Source organism: Ovis canadensis, chromosome 25 (genome assembly GCF_042477335.2).
Source record: "Ovis canadensis isolate MfBH-ARS-UI-01 breed Bighorn chromosome 25, ARS-UI_OviCan_v2, whole genome shotgun sequence".
Classification (NCBI taxonomy): Eukaryota; Metazoa; Chordata; class Mammalia; order Artiodactyla; family Bovidae; genus Ovis; species Ovis canadensis.
The window spans coordinates 24,946,252-24,971,829 of NC_091269.1; the positions used below are offsets into that span (position 1 = coordinate 24,946,252).

The following is a 25,578-nucleotide window of genomic DNA, read 5'->3' on the forward strand; positions in this document are numbered from 1 at the left end:
ATATATGATATATATTCATTCTTACAGAAGAGTGTATAAGATATTTTGTACAGTTCAAAGAATAAGTATGAAACAACATCCAGTTTTAGAAACAGAACATTGTCAGCACTTCAGAAGCCCTCCCTGGTCATATCCTGTATCTCTTAACAGTTTTACTATTTAACGTATGTATCCAAAACAGTAGAGTTGAGTTTTGCATTTTTGAACCTGATGTAAGTGAAACATCAGGTCGATTTGGCTCCTTTCGTCGATTTGGCTCCTTTACTCAGCACAGAGATTCATCATGTTATTATAGACGGCTATAATGGCTGTCAATTTTCACTGGTGCATTATATTTCACTGTGTGACCACATCTCAATTTACCCATCCTATTGTTGATATGTTTGGATTGTTTGTTGTTTTTAGCTATTACAAAGATGCATAGTAAGAGCTTCTGAAAAGAATTGCTGTCATAGTAAATGTGTATCTTCAACTTTACTAAAGTCACAGTTTTCCAAAGTGGTTGTCTCAATTTACACTACCATTAATTAGTGTTCAAGGATTCTCTTTGCTTCATCCTGCTTGAAAGTTTATTACTGTCGGACTTAAATATTCTTTGGTCTGGTGGGTGCCTACTAGTATGGCACTGTGATTTTCACGTTCATTTCTGCGGCTACTAATATGGATGTGCATATTTTCTACTGTCATTTATATTTTCTCATAGGTGCTATGCCTACTTAAGCCATTTGTCTATTTTTAGTATTAGGTCATCTGTTTCTTGCTGATTTGTACGTGTCTATATATTTTGGCTACTAATTCCTCATTATATGCTTTGCAAACTTCTCCCATATTGTGACTTTTCCACTCACTTTATGGTGGTATTTAGTAAACAAATGTCCTTAATTTTAATGTAGTTGAATTTATCGCTCTTTTCCTTTATGGCTAAACAAAAGTTATTCTCAAACCTAAAGTCTTAAAATCACTCTTCCATATAGGTCCTAATTTACCTGAAATACTTGGGAGTCAGATGTGTTCTGGAATATAGACTTTTTTGGATGTTGGAAAGGTACCACAGGACGTGCAATGTACGCTATATGAGAAGAAATGGGCCAGTACCTATGATCAAAAATACCAATATTTCCACAGCAAAACATATCATCAGCTAAGTGATATATAAGTGATTATCATGTCACTAAGTCACATTTTTTTTTTCACCAAATGAGTTTCAAAGAGTTGGGTTTTCAAAGTTTGGAGACTCTGTAATTAGTACAAAAGTTATGGTAGCCTTATATAATAAAAAATGGAACTTTTCGAAGTTTGGAGGAATTAACTGGTGGATACATGGACCTGGAATTTGTGTGTGAGTTCTTTAATACTGATTCAAATTATATACTGGTTTGGGGCTATTCATATTTTCTTCTCTTGAGAGTGAGCTAGTTGTTTTTCTTGAGGTTTGCAAAATCATCTAAATTATATTTGCATTAAGTTGTTTATAAGATATTCTCTTTTGCTTTCTAAAATACAGTTTCATTACTGGTATAAGTTGTTAATATCTTTCCTTTTATTGCCCAATCCTATTAAATTTTTGTCAATGTTATTAGTCTTTTCCCCCTAAAAAAATCAACTTTGGATTTTAAAAATCTACTGTATGAAGTGATGTGCTGGTGCACTGGCTCTGAACAAAACAAAACACGATCTTGTTTGATTTCCACAGTGTGAAGATTCCCATCAGAGGCAATTTCAAGCTAGCAGTATGATACTATTGATTATGGAATTGGGAAGAGGTGTGCACAGCTGGCTCTCAGGACAGGCAGTGTCTGAGATACCACTCATTTCTCATTTCATTTCTGCTTTTAGCATTATTTCCCTCCTACTTTCCTTAATTTTGCTCTCCTTTTTTTAATTTCTGGAAAGGGGAAGTTTAGCTAAAGATCTTTCAGCCTCTTTTCTAGTATACTTACTTAAGATTGTGAATTTTCAGAAAAAAAAATAAAAAGATTGTAAATTTTCCTTTAAGTACTTCATTAGCTTTATTCTACAGGTGTTCCTATTGTATTTTATTGTTTGGCTCAAAGTATTTTCTCATTACTACCATTATGATTGGCTATGGGTTATATGGGCTTATTTTTATAATTCTTTATTGATTTCTAGCTTAACTAGAACATGTGCTTAAAAAACACATGCCGAATGACCTTTAAAATTTGTTGAGAGTCACTTTACAGCTAGGTATGTGGTTAATGTTGGTAGTATGTTCCCTTTCCAAAAAACCTATGCTTTGACTTCGGTTGTTTTTCTGAGAGTATTCACTAGGTCAAATCATTTTATTCAGATTTTCGTTATCGTTTCTGATTTTCCTTTGCTTGTCTTAACAGTCACTGGGGAAGGCTTGTTAAAAATCAAGAAGAAAGCCGCAAGAGTTCAAACAAGGAAAAGGTAATGGATGATGTTAAGAGATGTAACCGGATCAAACCTGAATCAGGAAACCGGGAGTTTGGTACCCTGGATTCTCAGCTTAGTCACTTATTTGCCATGTGTCCCGGGGCGTCACCGCCTCTTTCTGGGGGCCATTCCTTTTTTTCTTTTAATCTAAGAAGCGAGGAGTTAAGCCCTCACAGCTCTTTGAGGTTTCGTCCCTCTCTCGCCTCAGGTGCCAACTTCCACAAGAAGTCGCCGTTTCCGGCATGGCTCGCACATGAAATCTTCCGGCCGGCGCTTGGCGCAATGTGTATAAAAACTCAGATTCACGAAAGGAGCACAGTTCGTTAAAATTACGAAAAACTGTAGGGCGACAGACACTGAGATATTAATAACACCAAGGCCACTGAGGAGTGACCGGATCCCACTCACTTTTCACCTCCACGACCCCTAGGACCCGCCGCCCTAGACGAAGCAGGCCCGGAAGTCACTCCGACACAGAAGAGAAAGGAGCCGGAAGTCCCGCCCTCCTGGAACAGACCGGTAGCCCGTAAGGGTCATTCCAAGGCCAGCGAATTCGCTACGTGAATTGTTTCCTTGAGGTGGTGGGGTCTACGTGACTTGCCCAAGCGGGCCAGGAGACAGTGCGGCGCCAACTCGGTCCCACGCCCTTCTTCCCGGGTTGTTGGACCGCGTGATTCTTTACTCCCGTCGGCGCCGAAGGGAACCTGGTTCTGGGCGGGCGGAGAGGTGGGCTTGCTGGCGGGGCCGAGTGGGGCGCGCCCTAGAGGCTATGGAGCCGGGAGGTAGCTGACTCTCCGCGAGCCTCGGGCTTCTCTTCTGCCAGACGAAGTAGCACTCCTTGTCCTGCCTGGTGATTTTGCCCTCCTGCATTTATTTGTACAGCACTTTGGTTCGAACAGCAACCCTGTGAAATGGGCAGTGCTACCCTCGTTTTACCGATGGGGAAATAGTCTCGAGAGTACACGCGCTGGCTTAAGTGACAGACCATGTGGGAGCTAACAGCGGCTTTCTGAGACCAAGCTGCTACGTCAGCAGCGGAGCAATTACATGGAGTAAGGGATAAGCTTCCCCTGCATGCATTGGAGAAGGAAATGGCAACCCACTCCAGTGTTCTTGCCTGGAGAATCCCAGGGACGGGGGAGCCTGGTGGGCTGTCGTCTGTGGGGTCGTACAGAATCGGACACGACTGAAGTGACTTAGCAGTAGCAGCAGCGAGTGCTCTTATGATAACGTTCCTGTAGAACTGATTAGTTGTGCTCGCATCATTAAAATCCGGAGGCAAAGGTTTAAAAAGAGGGGGTCAGAGGGAATGACAATATCTTTTTCTTTGGCTTGCCTTCTCTGGTTAATTATAAGTCCTTTGTTAATATCACATATTTTGGTTGACAGCTTGAGCCCGCTAGGAATGGCAGCCCCATCTATGAAAGAAAGGCAGGCTTGCTGGGGAGCCCGCGATGAGTACTGGAAGTGTTTAGATGAGAACACAGAGGACGCTTCTAAGTGCAAGAAGTTAAGAAGCTCATTTGAATCAAGCTGTCCCCAACAGTGGGTAAGTTACACTTGGACATATTGCTGATCACTGGCAAAATACATAGAGCTTGTGGTGAGCTGTGAAATGAAGCACCCTCTGAAGTGTGTCAAGTCAACAGTTTCTGTGAGCAGCAGAGAAAACCTTGTCCAGTAATCCAGGCTTGTTTTATGTACATATCGCACAGACCTTCGGAAAATGTCACCTGACTCTTTAAAGTTCCTTGAAAAACAAACTGGGGTCTGGACTCAAGACTACTGTGAAAAATAACCAAAAAATTCCAACCCCCTAAATTGGTAGATTTTTGCAGGCTCTTCTATTTTTAAAAAAAGATTTGTTTGGCTGTCCTGGGTCTTAGTTGCGGCATGTGGGATCTTTATTTGTGGCACGTGGGATCTAGTTCCATGTTGTTGTTTAGTTGTTCAGGTGTTTCCAGCTCTTAGAAGGAAATGGCAGCCCACTCCAGTACTCTTGCCTGGAGAATCCCATGGACAGAGGAACCTGGCAGGCTACAGTCCATGGGACTGCAGAGAGTCCAACAAGACTTCACTTTCACTTTCTTATTTACAAGCCCATGGATTGTAGCCCTCCAGGCTCTTCTATCCATGGAATTTTCCTCCTCCAGGAGATCTTCCCTACTCAGGGATCAAACCTACATCTCTGCATCTCCTGCACTGCAGGAAGATTCTGTACCTCTGAGTCACAAGGAAGCCCTCTAGTTCCCTGACCAGGGATCAAACCCAGGTCCCCTGTGTTGGGAGCACAGAGTCTTAGCCATTGGATCACCAGGGAAATCCCTTTCCAGGATCTTCTGAAGGGATAGTATTTAATCTTGGGCAAGAGTTGGCAGATTCATTGTCCTAGAGCTGCTGTCAGAAATAAAGCTTTCCCTGTTGGCTGCTCAAAATCATGTGGTCATATACCTGAAACACAAAGGAGCTTAGGGAGTAGAAGAAACAGAATGATCGCATGGTGGATTCTGCCACCAGCCACTCCAGACGCCTTGCTGACACATGCTCATGCTCTGTAGGGCCTGTCCTTCAAATGCGAAGGGGTGGAAAAGGCACCTACCATCACCAGGCTCAGTAAGTATTTGATGCTCTTCACTAACACCCTTTGAGTTGGGTGTTGTTGCTGTCAGTTTCCGGAGCAGACAGCAGAAGCCCAGAGCATTGCAATAACTTGCTTACTCTGTATTGGTCAGTGAGTGGCAGAACCATAGTTCTAAGTCAGGTCTAGCTGGCTGCTGTGAGGTTTGAACTTTGATTTCTCACCATCATGTTCCTCCAAACTTTACCAAGCAGTTTGAGAACAGATCATTTTAGAGATGAAGTGGATTTACGACCTTCACCTTTTCACACCTCACATTTTTAGATGAAGAATCTGAGGCTTGAAGACCACAAGAAGGCTGTGATGGAGGGTAGGGATGAAGGCATTGAAGAGATAATTGCCTTAGATGGACTCTGTGTGTGTAAAAGCAGCGCAGTGTAACCTGTCCTGTGGGATTACTATGACAATCAGATGTCTGACTTGACATATAAACTGAAAAGTGATAAATCAGGGGCTTCGTGATTGGGTTAGATAATGACTTAGGCAAGTATTATACATCTCTGGTTTTCCCATTAGATAGACGCACAGAGACTTAACTCCTAGTTTACAAAGTAGGTGGAAAATGGGGGAGTTTGGGCCAACATCAAATTCCTTCAAGGCCTGGATACTGTTCCTGCCTATGCACCAGGCCCTTTCTCACTCTCTGCTCACTGGCTCTGTGGTCACTTAGAAACAGGGATGTACGATGGGAGTGATGAAGCCCTTTGAGCTGAGTGTTGGCAGGTTCCATCTCCCCCCTTCCCTATCCTACATTTTTCCAGGAGAACCTCTTCACCCTGAGACCTGTCTTTTGACAGCCTAGCCAGGATTTTCCACTCCAGGTTTACATGTCAGAATCATGTGGAAATATTAAAAAAAAAAAAAGATAGCTATGTCTCAGACCTCATCTCAGATCCGCAAACTTCTGGAAGCTTCTCTCAAAAGGGCTCTGGCTCAACAGGTGATTCTGGTGGATAACCGCAGCTGGAATCACTGTCTTAGTCCCTTTGAAAAGTTACACTTCAGTCTTTTTTTTTTTTTCCCCTCTTTCTCCCCACCAAAACACACTGCTTTTTCTCTATCCTAATGGCTAATGGACCTTCCCATCTCCCTGATTTCAGGGCAGGTTCTGTTCTCAGCATCATAAAGGGATTTTACTGTCAGCCAGTGCTTGTTTATTGACGTCTCCTCCACTCATACGTAGGCCGGGTGCCATGGCGTGCAGGCCCACCCTCTCGCCAGGTTCCCGCATGCTAGTCACAGCTAACATGTATTAGTACAGGCTCTGGGCACTTCAGGTGCATCGTCTCTATAATTTATTCCTCATGGTAGCTCTGTTACCCCATTTTACTTCTGAGGGCACAGGTCATGTGCAGAGCCTGGATTCAGGCTCAGTAGTCTTGAGTCCAGACCTCATGCTCTTCTCTGATCCACATCCTTCTTTTTGTCCCTGTCATGCAAGAAAAGAACCTATGGATTAGGCTGTGCAAATCTCATGTTCTAGAAACTTAGTCATAATGCAAATTTATTTAAATACAAAAGCATTACCTCCTTGGTGGGCTTCCCTTGTGGCTCAGCTGGTGAAGAATCCACCTGCAATGCTGGAGACCTGGGTTCGATCCCTGGGTTGGGAAGATCCCCTGGAGAAGAGAAAGGTTACCCACTCCAGTATTCTGGTCTGAAGAATTCCATGGACTGTATAGTCCATGGGGTCGCAAAGAGTCGGAGACAACTGAGCGACTTTGACTTCACCTCCGTGGTGGCGTTCTTCTTTCATAATTCACTCCCCTAGTTTTCCTGGTCTCCAGCAGCCATAGCTTTTTGGCAGGCCTTCATGTGTCTGTTAAATCATACCCTGTAGAGTTCCCTTCTATGCTGCTTAACTTTCCCAAGCCAGTCTTACCTACAGCCATGGCTTGAAGTACCACTTAGGTGTTGAGGTCCAAATCTACATCCTCTCTAACTCCAGAGCTTCCTATTTGGATGTTCTCAAGGACCAACCTTGACCTCTGCATATACACAAATGAATTCTTCCTCATCTTGTATCCAACAGGCCCTCCTCACTTGCTCCCCTCCTCAGGCAAGGGTGCTAACATCAACACAGACCCAGAGATGAGTGTCAGGCTCCACAGTGGGAATTGTTGGAGGGCTGTTCTCAGGAGTGAAGCAGGGTGACCCAACACCGCTGCAGTAGGGTCGGGTCCAGTGTGCTTAAGGAACAGCAAGGAGGAAACAGAAGTTAGGGTGTGAGGCACTGAGAAGCCGGGGACAGTGGCTTTTCCTCTGAGTGAAAAGCTTTGGGTTCAGGGTAAGGAGACAAGTGAGGGTATGAGGGGGATGATGGTCAATGAAAAGGTGGTGTGATCAATGGATTGTTGGCATCAGGGTCTTAGAAAGTGAAAAGGGAGCATTTGGAGAACGGAAATGCTCAGAATTGGGGTTATGGCGTGGCTATGTTTGTTGGTAAGGACGAGGACTAGGCTTTGATTCTGGCAGTGAGGTAGGTTGGAGGAAAAGATCAGTTAAGAAAGAGGTCAAGGAGCTGAGAGGCCAGGGTGTTGAAAGGGTCAACCACATGGCTACTGAAACCATCTGAGTTATGACATGAGTGTTGTTAGAGAACATGACGGCAACCTGAAAAGTTATAGATGGCTCCAAGGAGAAAGGGGTGTGGCCAAAGTAGTCAAAGTGGCTTCTGCTGCATTTGACAGGGACGCGCACCCATGGAAAACCTTTGTCTTCTGCAGACTCGGTCCACGATCGAGCTGTCTTTTCTAGCCTGTGCGCTCAGGTTTTGGCTCCCTTTTCACCTTTGCTTTCTACTCGAGACTTGTTGAAGTCTTACCCGATTGCCTTAGAATAAAAATGAAAGATATTTCCAGAGATGTGTATGAGAAGGTGGAGAGGGTGACAAGGAGGGAAGTGATGGGGTATCCTCTGAGTGCATTTTATGCAAGATGCTGTGTTTGCATTTGCTTTAATTTTCATTTAGTCTTGTGAGGTGCCTTTGTATCTCTTTTATATAATAGGAACTGAGGCTCGGAGAGGTGAGATACTTTGTTCAAGATCAGTTAACGAGTAAAGTGGTGGGGAGAGGATTAGCATGGAGGTTGCTCCGGTTCCAGAATTTGTGTTCTTTCACTTAGCTGAAGTCACAGACGAATAGTAAAGATAAAAGTACAACCAAATAGAGATTTACAGTGAATGCTTCTATTGTAAAACACTAAAAAAACGAATTTGTTATGTAATATGTAGGCCATAAGACTAATATGTCATCACAAAACCAAATTACTCTTACCTCCCTCCTTGCTTCGGGCTTCCCTGGTGGCTCAGTGGTGAAGAATTTGCCTGGCAAGCAGGAGACGTGGGTTTGATCCCTAGCTTGGGATGATCCCCTGGAAAAGGAAATGGCAAACCACTCCAGTATTCTTACCTGAGAAATCCCATGGACAGAGGAGTCTGGTGGGCTACAGTCCGTGAGGTTACAAAGAGTCAGACACAACTTAGCGACTGAGCAAGCATGCTCACCCTCTTGCTTAGCCCTTTCATCAGTTTGCCTTGTATTATGGTCCTGCTTAAAGCTTCCTATTGGCTCTTTAACCTAGGAAGGAGCAAGGATCAGGTCTGTCATTCTAGCATCATCCAATGCAGTTTTCCACAAACAGAGCAACTGGACAGCTATATCTATCAATTTGGATGGCATCACCAACTCAATGGACATGAGTTTGAGCAAACTCCAGGAGATAGTGAAGGACAGGGAAGCCTGGCGTGCTACAGTCCATGGGGTTGCAAAGAGTTGGACATGACCTAGTGACTGAACAACAACGTCAACTTTGGATATTGTCTTTTCACTGTCAACCTTTGAAATGTCTCAGAAATTCCAGTATTTTGGTATTCATGCTACTATACTGCATCTCATTTAATGGCTTAAGGACACTGGCATTGTATGTATACAGTGCTTTTCAAGGAATGCCTGCTGATTTGTTAGCCTTTTTAGACATTAGCCTCATGGAGGTGCACATGTTGAGGGCCTTCCACTGTTAACTGAATCAGGTGGTAAAGACTAGAGAGAAGAGATTTTCAAGCAGAGTATGGTATATGAAAGGCATGGAAGCAAGACGCATGAGAAATCAGCACACTGGGGAAATGGGGTAGCTCTGGGTGGCTAGCATTTCAGGGGTTGGTGGTACACCCAGAGGATAGGTGGGCAGAGATTTAGTCTTGAATAACCTCGTTTGCCTTACAAACAAGGAGTTTGGATGTTCTTGAAGGCAATAAGGATACCTTGAAAGATCTTTAAACAAGCAGTGACATGATCAAATTGAGATTTCCAAAACATACTTGGCAGTGGTGTGACAGGTGGATTGACGGTAGAGAAACCAGTTATAGAGCTATTACAGCAATCCAAGTGAGAAATGATGTGGGCCTGTATTGTAGCGATCAAGATGGGGAAGGAGATCGGAGCATTTGGGTGGATAGTGATGCAGTCACTGAAATATGGGACAGAGGAAGAAAAACATGTCTGTAGAGAAGTAAGTTCTAGACAAGTTGGGAGTGAAATCTAAGTAGGACCATTAAATGGAATTATCCCTTAGGCAGTTGACAATGTAACAGGAGAAATGCAAAGATCTATTGATTTGCCACAGAAATGTTGAGGACATTGTCTACTTCTTCATCTGATATTCTTTACATATGACATCCGTCCCAGCTCAGTCAGCCGAAGGCCGCCAGAGGTATGGAGTCTGACAGTGAGATTTATTAGCATGCTGTGAGCCCATGCGTTGGAGTTGCTGTGGGCATCTCACCAAGTGGAAAGGAGTTATCAGAGGGCTTGGGGAAGGGTAGGGTTTAGGTGAAATTGAAAAAGTGATGCTTTGATGGGCTCTGTGTATAAGCAGGCCTACAACTCCGGACTGAGAAGTGGACCCAGGGTCCTATTTCCTACAAAGGTAAATGCTGACTGTCGTAGGCTCAGAAGTCCCTTACTTGAAGTCCCGCACCTGAGCTCCAATCAGGACTACTTCTTTGTGTCAAAGTGCCAGTCAGATCCCCCAGGTAAAAGTGGGGGATATTTTTTACCAAAGTAACTTCAAAGAGCAAATTTCTGATAGTTTGATTTTCGAGAACAGTTTTTTGGTGAGTAAGAAAGCGGTAGTCACTCAAAGGGGTTTCTTTGGACAGTCTTTGCCTGCAGTACGTCCTCTGGAGGAACGTTAACGTCTTTGATCCCAGCTTGAGACAGGGCAGGGCAGATTTGTACGTTCTCAGTCTAAGCTCATTTTTACTTACTTGGGCTCCACTGAAATATTCAACAATTAAATCCTGGGAAAAGGTTTTCTATTCTGATAGTGAAAAGGTGTGTCGTATTCTGCCTTTGCCTTGTCTGCAGAACAGCTCAGATAAAGACACTGAAGATTTTGTGGCTGGCCTTGATTTTCTACTTCTGTGATTTTACTGTTTCAGGATATGGGGCTTTAAGATACTCCAGACTCCCTGTGGCAAGAGGAGGATGTAAATAGAAACAATAAAATGAAATCTTTGAGTTATTAAAGCTTTACCATCAGTTTCCTTATTCATAGTTCATACATATAATTTTTAATTATGTGTGTGTCTCCTTAAATGTATGTTTCTGGGTAAGATAAACTTAATAAAAATGTCATGACTGATGGGGTATTCCCTGGTGGGCCAGTGGTTAAGACTCTGTACTTCCACTGCAGGGGGTGTGAGTTCGATTCCTGGTCAGGGAACTAAGATCCCATATGCCATGTAGTGCGGCCAAAAATAAATAGAAATATCATGGCTGGTAAATTATAAAGCTAATTGAACTCACAGTTGATAGGAAAAACTTGTATAGTGTCTTCAATCATGAAGTCTTGTGACCTGAGAGTTCTGTGGACCCTCCTGGCACATTTTACATGTCTAAGCACAGATACCGGAGAAGGCAATGGCACCCCACTCCAATACTGTTGCCTGGAAAATCCCATGGACGGAGGAGCCTGGTGGGCTACAGTCCATGGGGTCACGAAGAGTCGGACACGACTGAGCGACTTCACTTTCACTTTTCACTTTCATGCATTGGAGAAGGAAATGGCAACCCACTCCAGTGTTCTTGCCTGGAGAATCCCAGGGATGGGGGAGCCTGGTGGGTTGCCATCTATGGGGTCGCACAGAGTTGGACATGACTGAAGTGACTTAGCAGCAGCAGCAGCAAGCACAGATACACTTCTTGAGAAAGGTGCACCGCATACTCAAATTCTCAGCAGGGTTCATAACCCAAGAAGGATTAGAACTCACTGGTCTACACTCCCTTTAGAGACTCTAGAATTAAACTACTTAGGCTACTTACATAATTTATATTGAATAATTAATTACATTTAAGTCTGTTCCTTGTGTTTAATCTATATAACTTACCCTTATTTCAAACCCTTTTTTTCCCAACAGATAAAATATTTTGATAAAAGAAGAGACTACTTAAAATTCAAAGAAAAATTTGAAGCAGGAGATTTCCAGCCTTCGAAAATGACTGCACAGTCCTAGGCTGTTCCTGAATAGTTCAGAAAAGTTGAAATTACTTTTTCTGGACATTCAAAAATGCTTTGACTCTGGGACAATAGTAGTTTGAATGATGGCCGACACCAAAGCCTGTTTCATATATATGGTTCTTAATTTAAATGATCAAGTAACAAGATTCCATTATTCAAAGTATGAAGAATTGAAATAAAATGATATGAAATATGCTTAATTTAGTAAATATATATTTTAAGAACAAATTAATTATAACAACGTGTACCTTTGTGCTGTTGGAGGGTGGGGAGTAGGCAAATGCTATCATAGAGATATATACTGAAAAAAGCAGATAGATTTCCATTGTCCTGGGAGTTAGCATTTTAATACAGCCTCCAGAAAATGAGGAATTGAAGGTTCAACTTCAGATATACAGGTAATATAATCAAGACCATCTACAAAAAATCCTTACAGCTAATATAGTTAACGATAAGACAGTGAATGGCTTTCCAGGTGGCTCGGGTAAAGAACCCTGCTGCCAGCGCAGGAGATGCGGATTCGATCCCTGAGTTGGGAAGATCCCCTGAAGAAGGAAACGGCTGCCCACTCCCGGATTGTTGCCTGGGAAATCTCATGGACAGAGGAGCCTGGTGGGCTGCAGTCCATGGGGTCGCAGAGCTAGACATGGCTTAGTTACTAAACAACAAGACAGGGAATGCTTTTTCCCTAAAATCAGTAACAAGGTAAAAAGGTCCCCACTTGTCCTATTCAACACTGTATTGAATTCCCAGCTATTGCAGTAAGACAAAAAAAAGCAGCCAAATGGGAAAGAAAGAAGAAATAAAACTGGCTCTATTCATGGACAATATGATTATCTCTACAGAATATACCAAAGAACCTTCCAAAAAAGCACCTAGAATTAGTAAGTGAATCTTAAGAAAGGTGGCAGGAAACAAGGTCACTATACAAAAGAAAATCATTTGTGTATACCAGCCATGAACAACTGGAATCTAAAATACACCATTTACAATGGCACTAAAACAGGAATACTTAGATATAAATCTAGCAGTATGTGTAGGACCTATATCCTCAGAACTATAAACCATTGAAATCAGAGAGCAACTTAACTGGAGAGGTACTGTGTTCATGAATTAGAAGATTCATTGTTGCTAAGGAACTGTTAAATTCTCCTCAGTTTATGAGTTCAGATTAACCCCAATAAAAACCTCAGGATTTTTGGTATATATTGACAAGCTGATTCTAAAATTTGTATGGAAAGGCAAAATAATTCTGAAAAGAACAAAACTGGAAGGTTCATATTAAGTGATTTTAATGCTGTTGTAAAGCTCCAGTAATTAAAGATAATATGGTATTGGCAGGGTAGACCCATGGTTACAGAACAGAAGAGAGTCCGGAAGTACAGCCACATAGACACAGTCAACTGAGTTTGGACAAGGAGTAAAGGGGCTGTCCATGCACAATAAAATGAACGCCAGTACAAACTGCACTTAATTAAAGATACAAAAAAACCTCAAAATAGAGCATAGACTTAAACGTCAACTATAAAACTAACAGAAGGAAGTATAGAGATCTACATGATTTTGGGTTTGGAAGTGAAATTTTAGATGATGACCTCAAAGTCACAATCCATAAGAGGAAATAAAGCTAAGTTGGACTTTATCGATATTAAAAGTTTCTGCTCTGTGAAAGATACTATTAAGAGATGAAAAGATTAATTACAAACTGGGAGAGAGTATTTGCAAGTCATATATATATATATCATAGAGAATTTGTATCCAGAATAATGAATGCTTATTTAAAAAAATCACTGATGTTAAAAAATGGGCAAATTATGTTTTCATGAATTTATTCATAGTGTTATAAATAACATTATGAAGACACTCCCTATTATTTGTAGAGTAATGCAAACTAAAGCCATTAACAGTTGATCACTACTTACCTATTAGAACGGCTTAAAAACACTGATAGTACCAAGTGCTGATGAAGATGCAGGGAAACACTGGTATTCACTGCTGGTGGTGAAGGAGGCTGCCTCTGAAGGGGTCACAAAGGAGTTTTTAGGTGTGGAAGCTGCTTTCTCTGACATCATGGTGTGCACTTGTCAGAACCCACGAGAGTTATACACTGTAGAGAGTGACTTTGTGTACATTAAAATCCAATAGGATTTGGGGAGAATTCTAGTTTGGAATAAAGACTGATAAATCAGTCTATTACAAATATATGACATAAACTCACTGAAAGGAATGGGTAAGAAAGGAACTGGCCCACGTAACTTTGTCAGACATTGGAGGAGACTATGGAGTAGAATCAATACAGCATCCAGGATGCCAAAGCCAGTGCTCCTGGGACAGAAAAAGTATCAGTGGGAAACGGGAAACCTGGAGAGATCAGAATCGTTTGTGTAGTGAACAGCACTGTTATCAATGTTAATTTCTTAGTTTTGATAAATGTCTGTGGTTATGTAAGATCCTATTAGAGGTATCTGGGTGAAGTGCATGTGTACTATCTTTGCAACTCTAATGCAAAACAAAAATTGTTTTAATAAAGCTGCAGAAAAACATATATACAGGGAACAGATTCTGAAATCTAAATATTATTTAAACGGACCCAGACAATGATTATGTTGCTGGAAGGTGATAGTTACCATTAAATAATAAAGTAATCCTAATAACAGAACCCTCAGAAGAACAGAAACAGAGTCAACCCTTGAGGGTTCCACTCTTACTTTTGGCAACGATGAGCACAAGTCAGTCACCTCCTCTGAGTCCACGTAGACAACTCTAAGAATACAGACTACTATCTAATCATTATTTGAACCCTGAGCAAAGGTGACATAGGAAAATTTCCTAAAAACTTTATCTGAATGATTATGGCAAATAGATGGGGAAACAATGGAAACAGTGAGCGACTTTATTTTGGGGGGCTCCAAAATCACTGCAGATGGTGACTGCAGCCATGAAATTAAAAAATGCTTGCTCCTTGGAAGAAGAGTTATGACCAACCTAGACAGCATATTAAAAAGCAGAGACATTACTTTGCCAACAAAGGTCCTTCTAAGCAAAGCTATGGTTTTTCCAGTAGTCATATATGGATGTGAGAACTGGACTATAAAGAAAGCTGAGCGCTGAAGAATTGATACGTTTGAACTGTGGTGTTGAAGACTCTTGAGAGTCCCTTGGACTGCAAGGAGATCCAACCAGTCCATCCAAAGGAAGTCAGTCCTGAATGTTCATTGGAAGGACTGATGCTGAAGCTGAAACTAATACTTTGACCACCTGATGTGAAGAACTGACTCACAAGAAGAGAGCCTGATGCTGGGAAAGACCGAAGGCAGGCAGAGAAGGGAACAACAGAGGATGAGATGGTTGGATGGCATCACTGAGTCAATGGACCTAAGTTTGAGTAAACTCCAGAGTTGGTGATGGACAGGGATGCCTGGTGTGCTGCAGTCCATGGGGTCACAAAGAGTCGAACACAACTGAGTGACTGAACTGAACAGATGACCTATTTCATGGCTTTAAAAATAAGTTACAAACTTTACTGGGACCCTGGGTTGATACCTTGCCAAGCATGTTTCCTCCCTGAGAAATGGATACGAAGCAGCAGCAGGAGGCCAGTGACTCCCTCATGGGGAAACTAACTTTCCACCCCTCTGCCCCAGCCCCTGTGCTTCCTCCTGGCAAGGGAACAGTATTCACAGATAACTGCAGCCGCCTTAATCCTGCCTTCTCCCACCATAATCCACCTTTCTGACAATACTAATTTCTAGGAAAGAAAAGATCTTTCTAAAATTCATTGTTTTATTTCCACAATTAAAATATTTTATTAAAGAAGTAATACAACTTAGCCAAAAATGTTTATTAAAGGGGACAACATATACAGTAATATAGTTAAGGCACATGACAAAGTTTTGGCATTAAACTGTGAATAAAAAAGACAAAACTATCCCAGTCAATTTCAGAATCTATCTCATGAGTCCAGGTAGTTTTAAACGTTTCAGCAGCACCAACAACAACCCGTCTCAGGTGAGGCGCGGGCGTCAGGCCGTGGAGCCCCCCTGCTTCAGCAGCTGCTGCCTGGTGTACTCCCAGATCAGCAGCGCCCCACTCACGTGGACGTTGAGGGAGCGGATGATGCCCTGCTGAGGAATCTCCACGCACACATCCAGCTGCTGGATCAGATTCGCTGGAATCCCTTCACGTTCGTTGCTGATGAGGAGAAATGGAAGAAAGGTTAGTTTTCTTGTAAAAAACAATTTTTTTTTTCTTAGACATCCTAGATATTACTGGAAGAGAAAGGTTAACAAAATGAAACAAGTCTATGGTACCAGAAAAATAAACAAGAGTGTAACAAGGTTTATGGGTTGATTCTGTGTTCACCGAACCATCCCCAACAGGTAAAGTAAAAGGAAAGCCTGGGGCGGGGGGGGGGGGGGGGGGGGGGGGGGGGGGGGGGGCCGCCGGAGAGTGGGAGGGGCTGGCGCTTTTCATAAACCTTTAAGTCAGAAGTCAGGTGTGGGGGTAGGATCAGGAGCCCAGGTAAAACTAAATCTTCTGAAACATTTTCCAGACAGAGACTCAAGACAAAGCTCTTACCCCAACAAGAGTAAAGACTTCTCAGGGAAGCAGTACCGGGTTAGGTCTAAACTTTTGGCAGTCTGTTCCACACCCACGATGGTGTAACCTTCTGCCTTTTTCTGTTGTAGATAATCGATCAGCTGAGGTGGTTTTACCTTAAAAAGAGCAGAATATTAAATTGTTCATTTACAGCCCTGCTGGGAATAAAAGAAAAAAAAAAAACAAAAAACTTCTGATGAAACTGAAATTTGTTAACAGGAAAAGGACAGAATTATACACTATAAAAAAGGATGCTCCCAACATCATATACATTTATAAAATGAGTGAGTTACAACAGGACACATTTTACTAAAAAGTCTACATTATTGATGATTTCTAAAAATATAATAGTGTGAGAGATAATAAAAAGGAGAACAGAGTGGGCTGTATTTTACTTTTTAGTATTATTTTTAAAATATGACAGGCTGGACTACTGCAAAAGGACCGACAGGAAGACAGAGTACTAGAGAGAGTCTGGTGAATGAAAATTTTAATAATCAAGCACTTTCCACCCACCTCCACTAAAGGAAGCCACTGTTCTGCTGAAACACTGAGGTGCTGAAACTGCTTGTCTCTGACACACTGAAGGTTGCCCATGACCAGCGCCGCGGCCCCGAACACCTCACAGGTCCGGCACAGCCCTGCGCGGACAAGCGGGGATTACTGCCACCAGCCTAAGGCCACGCCCACCAGGACCCGGGCACTCCTCTGGAGCTCCCAGGGAAGGTGGAATGTGGACAAGAGGCCCCAGATGGCACTGGGTCAGTATAGAGTTTCAGGATCAAGACTGTCCTTTTACCTCCTAAATTGGTTGGCTTATCAATGAGTGAGGCCACTACAATCAGTCTGCTGATTGACTTTCCAAGTTTGGCAGCACGATCCTGAAATACCAGCTCCAGGTCCAAGTCTGGAACATGGTTCTTCCACGGGATAATCTTTTTCTGAACATCAGTCCACTCTGACTGGTTATCTGCTTCACCTGAGTTGGAACCTGGGAAGGAAAAAGAAAATATAAACCTATTTACTTACATGCATATGTGTGTGTGTGTGTGTGTGTGTGTGTGTGTGAGATTTATTTTATTTGGTTTCTGGCTGCGCTGGGTACTCTGGCTGCTACGCACAGGCTTTCCCAGGTCGTGGTGAGCAGGGGCTATCACCGCTGCGGCGCACAGGCTCCAGAACGCGCTGGCTTCAGCAGCCGCGGCTCGCAGGCTCTAGAGCGCAGGCTCAGTAGTCGCAGTGCAGGCACCGAGGCACATCTTCCTGGACCAGGGATCAAACCCGTGTCCCCTGCATTGGCAGGAGGATTCTTAACCACTAGACCACCAGGAAAGTCTCATATATTTTTTTAGGAGCTTAAATGAACAGTTTAAAATGAGATTTTTAACTAAAGAACTTTAGCTGGATTCAGATACAATTGCCACTTTCAATAATAGTTGCAAATATTCAAATTAAACTCTACTAAGCAAAATACAACAACTTATGAAAATAAAAGATGCACATTTTTTCCATGTTCAGTTCAGTTCAGTCGTGTCCGACTCTTTGCGAGCCCATGAATCGCAGCACACCAGGCCTCCTGTCCATCACCAACTCCCGGAGTTCTCTCAGATTCAGGTCCATCGAGTCTGTGATGCCATCCAGCCATCTCATCCTCTGTCATCCCCTTCTGCTCCTGCCCCCAATCCCTCCCAGCATCAGAGTCTTTTCCAATGAGTCAACTCTTCCCATGAGGTGGCCAAAGTACTGGAGCTTCAGCTTTAGCATCATTCCTTCCAAAGAAATCTCAGGGCTGATCTCCTTCAGAATGGACTGGTTGGATCTCCTTGCAGTCCAAGGGACTCTCAAGAGTCTTCTCCAACACCACAGTTCAAAAGCATCAATTCTTCGGCGCTCAGCCTTCTTCACAGTCCAACTCTCACATCCATATATGACTACTGGAAAAACCATAGCCTTGACCAGAGGGACCTTAGTTGGCAAAGTAATGTCTGTGCTTTTGAATATACTATCTAGGTTGGTCAGAACTTTTCTTCCAAGGAGTAAGCGTCTTTTAATTTCATGGCTGTAGTCATCATCTGCAGTGATTTTGGAGCCCCAAAAAATAAAGTCTGACACTGTTTTCCGTGTTAGCATACCCCAAATTTGGAAGCATCTTAGAATCCTTAAGTCCCACATCCATAGTTTGGTAGCATTTTTTTCTTAGATGTACAGAAAATAATGCTGTATCTTGCAAACAGTGTTGTTAGATTGGAGTTTTCTGTAGGAATACTGTATTCCAGAAAACAACATAAACAGTTTTTATCTTATTTTACAAGTACTTGGGGGCCCTTTTCTAAAGTGAGGACTATTCTTTCAAATAATTCTCTCTTCACCAACTTGCTGAGCACACAGAACATAATGACCTGTCTAACTCTATGTTCAGGTCTGAGATCCTTCTTCCAGGCTCTTCCTCAACCCTGTCCCACTCCGAACCTGACTGAGCAGATGGGGGCTCTGAGGTTCCTGGGGACTGAAGAGACCTGACCCGGACGGTGATGCAGTCCTATACTGATGGCATGCTCACATAGGGAGGCGTTACTAACGGGGGGCACGGCAAAGAGCCAGACCCAGGAGAGCTCCGGGGAGGGAGTGTTGGTGTGCAGAGCAGAGCATGGGAAGGGTGGTGCAGGCTGCAGACTTGGCACGTGCACACACGCAGGCTGCGGCAGGACAGGGCTCGGGCGGCGGCAGCGCTTTAGGGCTCTCACAGCAGTCAACTGATGGAGGCACATGACTCAGACCCGGTCCTAAGGACTTTGTGTATAATGATAAACAATTTATCATACAGACAGGAGGCAGTACAGGGTTTTAAGAAGACGTTAACAGTACTGGTCTTGTGTTTTAGAAAAATCCTCAAAAGTGATGTGGAGGAGGAAAAGCTGGGGATGGAAAACCATTGAGAGGCTTTTGTACTAGCCCAGCAAAAGCAGAAAGTCTCAATTAAATGATGCAAGAAGGGCTGAAGAGGAAAGGCAGAGTTGCCAAGCTCCTGTAACGGATAGACATGGCAAGAGACAACAGGAAAAGAATGACTTCTGTGAGAGCAAGCAACCTCACTGATAGAAAGGGAATACTGAGGAGGAGCCTCTGGGTGGAACGCTAATGTGGGTTTGGATACTGAGTTTAAAGAGCTTACAGAAGAGCTGGTGCAAGCATCCAGCAGGCTTAGGAAAGAGGCTGGGAGAGACAAAGATCTGGAAGGTGCAGTTACACAGGTGGTTTCTAGCTGCAAACAAGTGAAAAATGTGCAAGGAGAGCCAACAGAATGGGAAGAAAAAATGAAGGCACCTAGGGGATCCTAGTACTTAAGTCTCAGCATAGAAAGAGAAGAGGAACTAAAAACCCTCTTGATGAAGGTGAAAGAGGAGAGTGAAAAAGCTGGCTTAAAACTCAACATTCAAAAAACTCAGAATATGGCATTTGGTCCCATCACTTCACGGCAAATAGATGGGGAAAAACTGGAAACAGTGAGAGATTTTATTTTCTCCCGCTCCAAAACCACTGCAGATGGTGACTGCAGCCATGAAATTAAAAGACGCTTGCTCCTTGGAAGAAAAGCTATGATAAACCTAGAGAGCATATTAAAAAGCAGAGACATCACTTTGCCGACAAAGGTCCACACAGTCAAAGCTATGGTTTTTTCCAGCCGTCATGTACGGATATGTGAGCTGGACCATAAAGAAGGCTGAGCACTGAAGAACTGATGCTTTCGAATTGTGGTGCTGGAGAAGACTCCTGAGAGTCCCACGGACTGCAAGGAGATCCAACCAGTCAGTCCTAAAGAAAATCAACTCTGAATATTCACTGGAAGGACTGATGCCGAAGCTCCAATACTTTGGCCACCTGATGTGACTCATTGGAAAAGACCCTGATGCTGGGAAAGACTGAAGGCAGGAGGAGAGGGGGACGACAGAGGATGAGATGGTTGGATGGCATCACCAACTCAATGGACATGAGTTTGAGCAAACTCAGGGTGGAAAGCTAATGTGGGTTTCCATTATCTCCCTGGGGTGATACCTCCCTGAGTGGGTTACTCAGGGAGATAGTCATGGACAGGGAAGCCTGGGGTTGCCAAGAGTGGGATATGACTTAGCAACTGAACAACATAGAAATCATATTGCAATATCTCTCTTTACCCGAAACAAACAAACAGAAAGGCCTCTGCAGCCTTTCCCCACTCAGTAACTCCTCATCCCTCTCCACAGCGGAACTCGAATCGGACGTCAGGATGTGCTGTTGCTCCCTTCTCTCCTTCCCAGCGGGCTGTCCCTTCCAGCTCTCGCCACCAGTCTTTCGCCCACACATCTTCACATTTGCTGACCTCTATTTTAGGGAAGCTCTTCCTCCAGGCTTTGCCTCAGTTGTTCCCACTTCCTGTCTGCCTCTGCTCAACTTCAGCTCCTTGGTGGTGGTGAAGTCACTAAGTTGTGTCCAACTCTTGCAACCCCATGGATTGTAGCCCCCCAAGCTCTTCTGTCCGTGGGATTTTCCAGGCAAGAATGTTGGAGTGGATTGCCATTTCCTTCTCCAGGGGATCTTCCCAACCCAGGAATAGAACCTGGGTCTCCTGCATTGCAGGCTATGAGGGAAGCCTGAAAAAGGTCTTTTTAATCCTCTGTTACACCTTTACTCTGCTTTATTGTCTCCACAGTACTTTTTTGCTGACATATTATCCATTGCTATAGGGGTGTGCTCATCTAGGAATTAAGTGCCCTGAGGGTATGGCCTTTGTCTTAACTTTCAGCCTGTAGCAGGCATCAGTAAATCTTTGTAGACTGAGTAAATAAATTTAAGGTGATAGTATTAAAATGCATTCATGAACATCCACAGTATTTGATTAAACAATGCACATTCCCAGAACTGTCCTCCAGAGTTAAAATCTAAGGGCAGGACTCAAGATCTGCACTTTTAACGTTATCCAAGAGATGCTTGAAAACACCAAAATTTTAGAGAAGTATAAATTTAAGGGACAAGTGGGAGAGCTCAAGGAGAGGAAGAAAAGTCAGACTGAGGAGGAAAATCAGGATAGCAGTAAACAAGCAAATAAATGCTACATAAAGTCAGGTAGAAAGTGAAGAGGAACTAAAAAGCCTCTTGATGAAAGAGGAGCGTGAAAAAATTGGCTTAAAGCTCAACATTCAGAAAATGAAGATCATGGCATCTGGTCCCATCACTTCATGGCATATAGATGGGGAAACAGTGGAAACACTGTCAGACTTTATTTTTTGGGGCTCCAAAATACCTGCAGATGGTGACTGCAGCCATGAAAGTAAAAGACGCTTACTCCTTGGAAGAAAAGTTATGACCAACCTAGATAGCATATTGAAAAGCAGAGACATTACTTTGCCAACAAAGGTCCGTCTAGTCAAGGCTATGGTTTTTCCTGTGGTCATGTATGGATGTGAGAGTTGAACTGTGAAGAAAGCTGAGCACCGAAGAACTGATGCTTTTGAACTGTGGTGTTGGAGAAGACTCTTGAGAGTCCCTTGGACTGCAAGGAGATCCAACCAGTCCATTCTGAAGGAGATCAGTCCTGGGATTTCTTTGGAAGGAATGATGCTAAAGCTGAAGCTCCAGTACTTTGGCCACCTCATGTGAAGAGCTGACTCACTGGAAAAGACTCTGATGCTGGGAGGGATTGGGGCAGGAGGAGAAGGGGACAACTAGGATGAGATGGCTGGATGGCATCACTGACTCGATGGACGTGAGTCTAAGTGAACTCCGGGAGTTGGTGATGGACAGGGAGGCCTGGTGTGCTGAGATTCATGGGGTCGAAGAGTCGGACACGACTGAGCGACTGAAATAAACTGAACTGAAAGTCAGGTATGGTAAAGAAGTAGACGAGACAGCTTCTGCTTTTCTGAAAGAAGCTGCAGGGATGGTTCTGGGTTAGGGGAAGCGAAGAGGACAATGTGAGTGACAGAAATGCGGAGAATACAGATCACTGCTACACATCTCTTAAGGTTCATTGTGGTTTTAAAAATGGGTGTAGGACTTGATCCTAGGTTTTGGGAGGGCAAGCTTGACTGAGGGGAGGAAGGAGCAGGAGGTGATCAACAGGGAAAGGCAGGTCCTAGAGAAAGCTGCAGGGAAGCGGGCATGGCTGAGGGCTGGAGCCTAGGGGAAGATCTAAGAGGTAAGTGATGTCCAGCCAGAGGGAGCGAGAATGGGAAGCTCAGCTTCATTCCCAAAAGGGACAAGGAAAGAGACTGCTTAATTTGGCCCTTTAAAAAAAAATCTCTTTTTTCAGAAATATATAGTAGAAGGCAAAGAAGAGAGAAGATTTTAGCTTTACATAGTAAAGCAGGTGAGGCTCTCTTTGGTTTTGAACAGCAAAACCAACTGACATTGGCTAAAGTACTAGTCAGGGGACTTCCCTGGTGGTCCAGTGGTTAAGAATCCACCTTCCAATGCAGAGGACGTGGGTTTGATCCCTGGCTGGGGAACTAAGATACCACATGCCCCTGGACACCTAACCTCTGTGAGCCACAACTAGAGAGAAACCCTGAGTGCTGCGACGAAGACCCAGTGAAGCCAAAAATAATAATACATAATTTTAAAAGCCTACTTCTAAAGTCGATGAGTGAATAATAGTGTACTCCTAAAACTAGGACAGAAGTGCAGAGTGACACCACACTGTCTGTCTCTTCTCTCACAGGGGGAGCTGAGGTCAGCACGTCAACGAAACAGTGACCAACTATCGTTTCTAAGTAATAGAAATCAGGGAGCCTGATCAGGCAACGGGGGGAAAAGAAAACAAAAATGCTTACCTACGTCCTGCTGGGACCAGTCACCTGGCTTTAGTTCACACAGCTGAGTTGTAGAAAGGCACCACTGAAACCCTGCATCTAAAGGAATGTCAGTGAACCTGGTGAATTTAACAATGGCAATCCATTCATCCTCAATAAGGCCGGAGAGGCGTGGAAGGATGTAAAATATCGTCTGAAAGGAGAATTGTAAAATCTAAAATTTTTGCCCCTTAAAAATAATAAAGAAATACATGATAAAATGTTTCAAGTACAACTTATTATTACTGATGTATTCTTCCAAACTATCGTGTCTGATCAGATTACATACTTTCATTTGCATCTTGTAGCAACTGTCTTATCTAAATTTATTATCTTCTCTAAGAAATTAAGGGATTGATTTGGAAATCCTTAGGAGCAGGCAGATCTTCCGCTCCAGCATTTCTTACTGTACACACTACACACCATGCCGTGGACACAAGCAAAAAGTGTTTGGGAACTGATGGGCATTAGTGTTGGGGGGTATTTGGATAAATACTGTTTATTGACAGACAAATACCTCCATAAGCAAACAAATTCAAGGTCCTGTGATGCCAGATCTTTACCCTCACTGTCATTATACAGATTTGGAATCCAGATTTGCATCAGCTGTATCTTAGCTGTGTGATGTCAGATAAGCCATTAGCCTTTCTTGGCTTCAACTTCCTCATTGATAAAATGAGGGTAAAATCAGGTTAAAACAGCACATGGAAGTAATTTGTAAACAGCAGTTATTCATTCATTACATAACAATCCTCCTTCCCTTTTCTTACCTATGACAAGAAAAGTGAGATCCAGAAATCCTCAAAGGTGACAAGGCACGTAAGAAGCAGAAGCACAATAGGCAATTTAAGAATGAAATAACAAACTTATAACATTGTGCAAGTCTTCATAAAAGCTTTTAGAATTAATACGGTTTTCAATATTCATGCAAACTTTAACTGGCTTGGATGCAACTAAGTGTTTATTAAATAGCTACTAAGTATAGCTCCAAATGTATAAGGAGAGTTCTCGTGAGCCATTATTTTATTTACATATACACATTTATGGTTCATATAATTAATGGACAATAAAATATATTAAATATATGAGAGTGAGGCAGTCAAAGTCAGGACAAAGGAAGAGGGGAAGCAAGGGACTTACTCCTGCTGGAGAAGTGAATAGAAAAGGCTGACTTAGCACTACAGAGTTATTAAGAGTCCTTCAGAAAGATGTCAAACAAAGCATTCTGGGCGCTAAAGGACATAGAACAGAACATGTTAAAATATTTGAAAACTCCTAAATAATTTTTGCAATGAAGCAACAGAAACCACACAATAATGTTCTATGATGAATATCTCACAATAAACAAATCTCTATATCTCTTTTTAAAAAGGCCAGCTTATTAGTAATCCACACACACAAATAACCCAACAGCAACAACAAAAACTCTTATGCACGGTAGCTTAAGTTACTGATACTTCCAAGTTCCTTAGAGGAAAGGTCCCAGGTCGTGTGTGTGTGTGTGTGTGTATTTAAATTTAGGTCACATAGTTAAAAATCAAAGGCAAAACATGATAATTACAGTTGAAAAAGGAAGAAAGTAGTAATCATTTACATAAATTTTAATAATCTCTATATTGTTAATTAATTCACATGCTAACTGTAATAAATACGTTTATGGTTCTTAAAATTACATAGGCACATTATCTATTATGATCAGTGAGGTGATGGATCATTTGCTATACAATTTCAATCATCCAGAACCTAAAATATGCACTTAAAAGAGTAGATCTTTTTGATCTTTCATAACAATGGGCTTCATACAACAAATCTCACCTGCACAAATGTTTTCACTCATTTCCTTTTAATGTCAGAACAGATTTCTGTTCAGAGTGAAATATTCCCCCTTCCAGGGTTTACAAGCCAGACACTGCCTGAGAAACAGAAAGCGAAGATGACTAGCCGATCTTCACTGCTGAGGAGCGAAGCGCGAGCAAGCCGCCCGCACACGGCGACAGAGCAACACTGAGGACTTTACAACGTGACGGCGGTGCTGCAGGGACAGTTAGCCTCATTACATAAGGATGCATCAGGGCTACAGACACGGAAGGAAATTCACACGCGCTCTTCTCTGCTCACCTCCAGACAGTAATCCTTCAGCGGGTGGAACGCTGTGAAAAAGAAATGCTCCTGGATGCGTCGCCAGTTCTTCTTCGCGCTCCTAAGGGTTAAAAACACGTCTGAGGAACGGAACTAGCGAATCGCCTCCGGTAAGAGTGAACACCAGTTAGGTCTTTTAAGCAGGCACTGTGGAATTTAGAATGTGTAGGAAATCTGTGAATTTTGCCCCAAGATTTGTACACCTCTATCTTCAAGATTAAAGCCTTTTAACAGCTGATCCTAAATGCGATATTTTGAAATAAAACCTGAAAAACAGACAAAGAAATTAAATACCTCTCTCCCAGTCCTACAACAACGATTCAACAAGAATGAAAACCAGGTCTCTCCTTCCTCAAAGAGATGGTGGTCAGTGGATTGGAAAATCGCATAACGGCTACCACAGGTACACCTCTCATGCCGGGGAAAAGGAATCCTAAAA

At 42.9% G+C, this 25,578-nt stretch overlaps 2 protein-coding genes across 15 annotated transcripts in view; one reads left to right on the forward strand and one right to left on the reverse strand.

The window, feature by feature from the left end:
• Positions 1-2,903: 2,903 nt before the first annotated feature.
• On the forward strand, positions 2,904-11,777 carry COA6 (cytochrome c oxidase assembly factor 6). 5 transcript variants are annotated; one of them, XM_069572532.1, is made up of 4 exons: positions 3,011-3,070; positions 3,114-3,144; positions 3,808-3,967; positions 11,477-11,777. In XM_069572532.1, the coding sequence occupies exons 3-4, from the start codon at positions 3,824-3,826 to the stop codon at positions 11,570-11,572; spliced, it is 240 nt and encodes a 79-aa protein (XP_069428633.1). In that variant the 5' UTR covers positions 3,011-3,070; positions 3,114-3,144; positions 3,808-3,823; the 3' UTR covers positions 11,573-11,777. The 5 variants fall into 5 exon arrangements, with proteins under 5 accessions (XP_069428632.1, XP_069428634.1, XP_069428633.1 ...); XM_069572531.1 differs by having other exon boundaries at positions 2,904-3,144; XM_069572533.1 differs by lacking the exons at positions 3,011-3,070; positions 3,114-3,144 and adding an exon at positions 2,910-2,996.
• Positions 11,778-15,355: 3,578 nt separating this feature from the next.
• Positions 15,356-25,578, reverse strand: part of TARBP1 (TAR (HIV-1) RNA binding protein 1) — a 65,971-nt gene continuing 55,748 nt past the window's right edge. For 2 of the 10 annotated variants that reach the window (XR_011253116.1, XR_011253110.1), the window contains 7 exons: positions 25,119-25,200; positions 24,816-24,913; positions 22,983-23,154; positions 16,976-17,167; positions 16,693-16,817; positions 16,156-16,292; positions 15,356-15,768 (listed from right to left, as the gene is read on the reverse strand). Coding sequence is in view for 2 of the 10 variants with exons in the window: in XM_069572527.1 (XP_069428628.1) it covers positions 15,600-15,768; positions 16,156-16,292; positions 16,693-16,817; positions 16,976-17,167; positions 22,983-23,154; positions 25,119-25,200 (877 nt within the window). In the remaining 8 variants the exon portion in view is untranslated. Of the gene's footprint in view, positions 15,769-16,155; positions 16,293-16,692; positions 16,818-16,975; positions 17,168-22,982; positions 23,155-24,140; positions 24,233-24,815; positions 24,914-25,118; positions 25,406-25,578 lie in introns of those variants that run through there. The other 8 variants (XM_069572527.1, XM_069572526.1, XR_011253117.1 and 5 more) reach the window with 6 other exon arrangements.

What these genes read in the sequence shown, in the direction of transcription:
- COA6 (XM_069572530.1), top strand. An exon ending in CAAGCTGTCCCCAACAGTGG is followed by an intron (nt 3,968 to 11,476) that starts GTAAGTTACACT and finishes TTTTCCCAACAG; the next exon opens with ATAAAATATTTTGATAAAAG.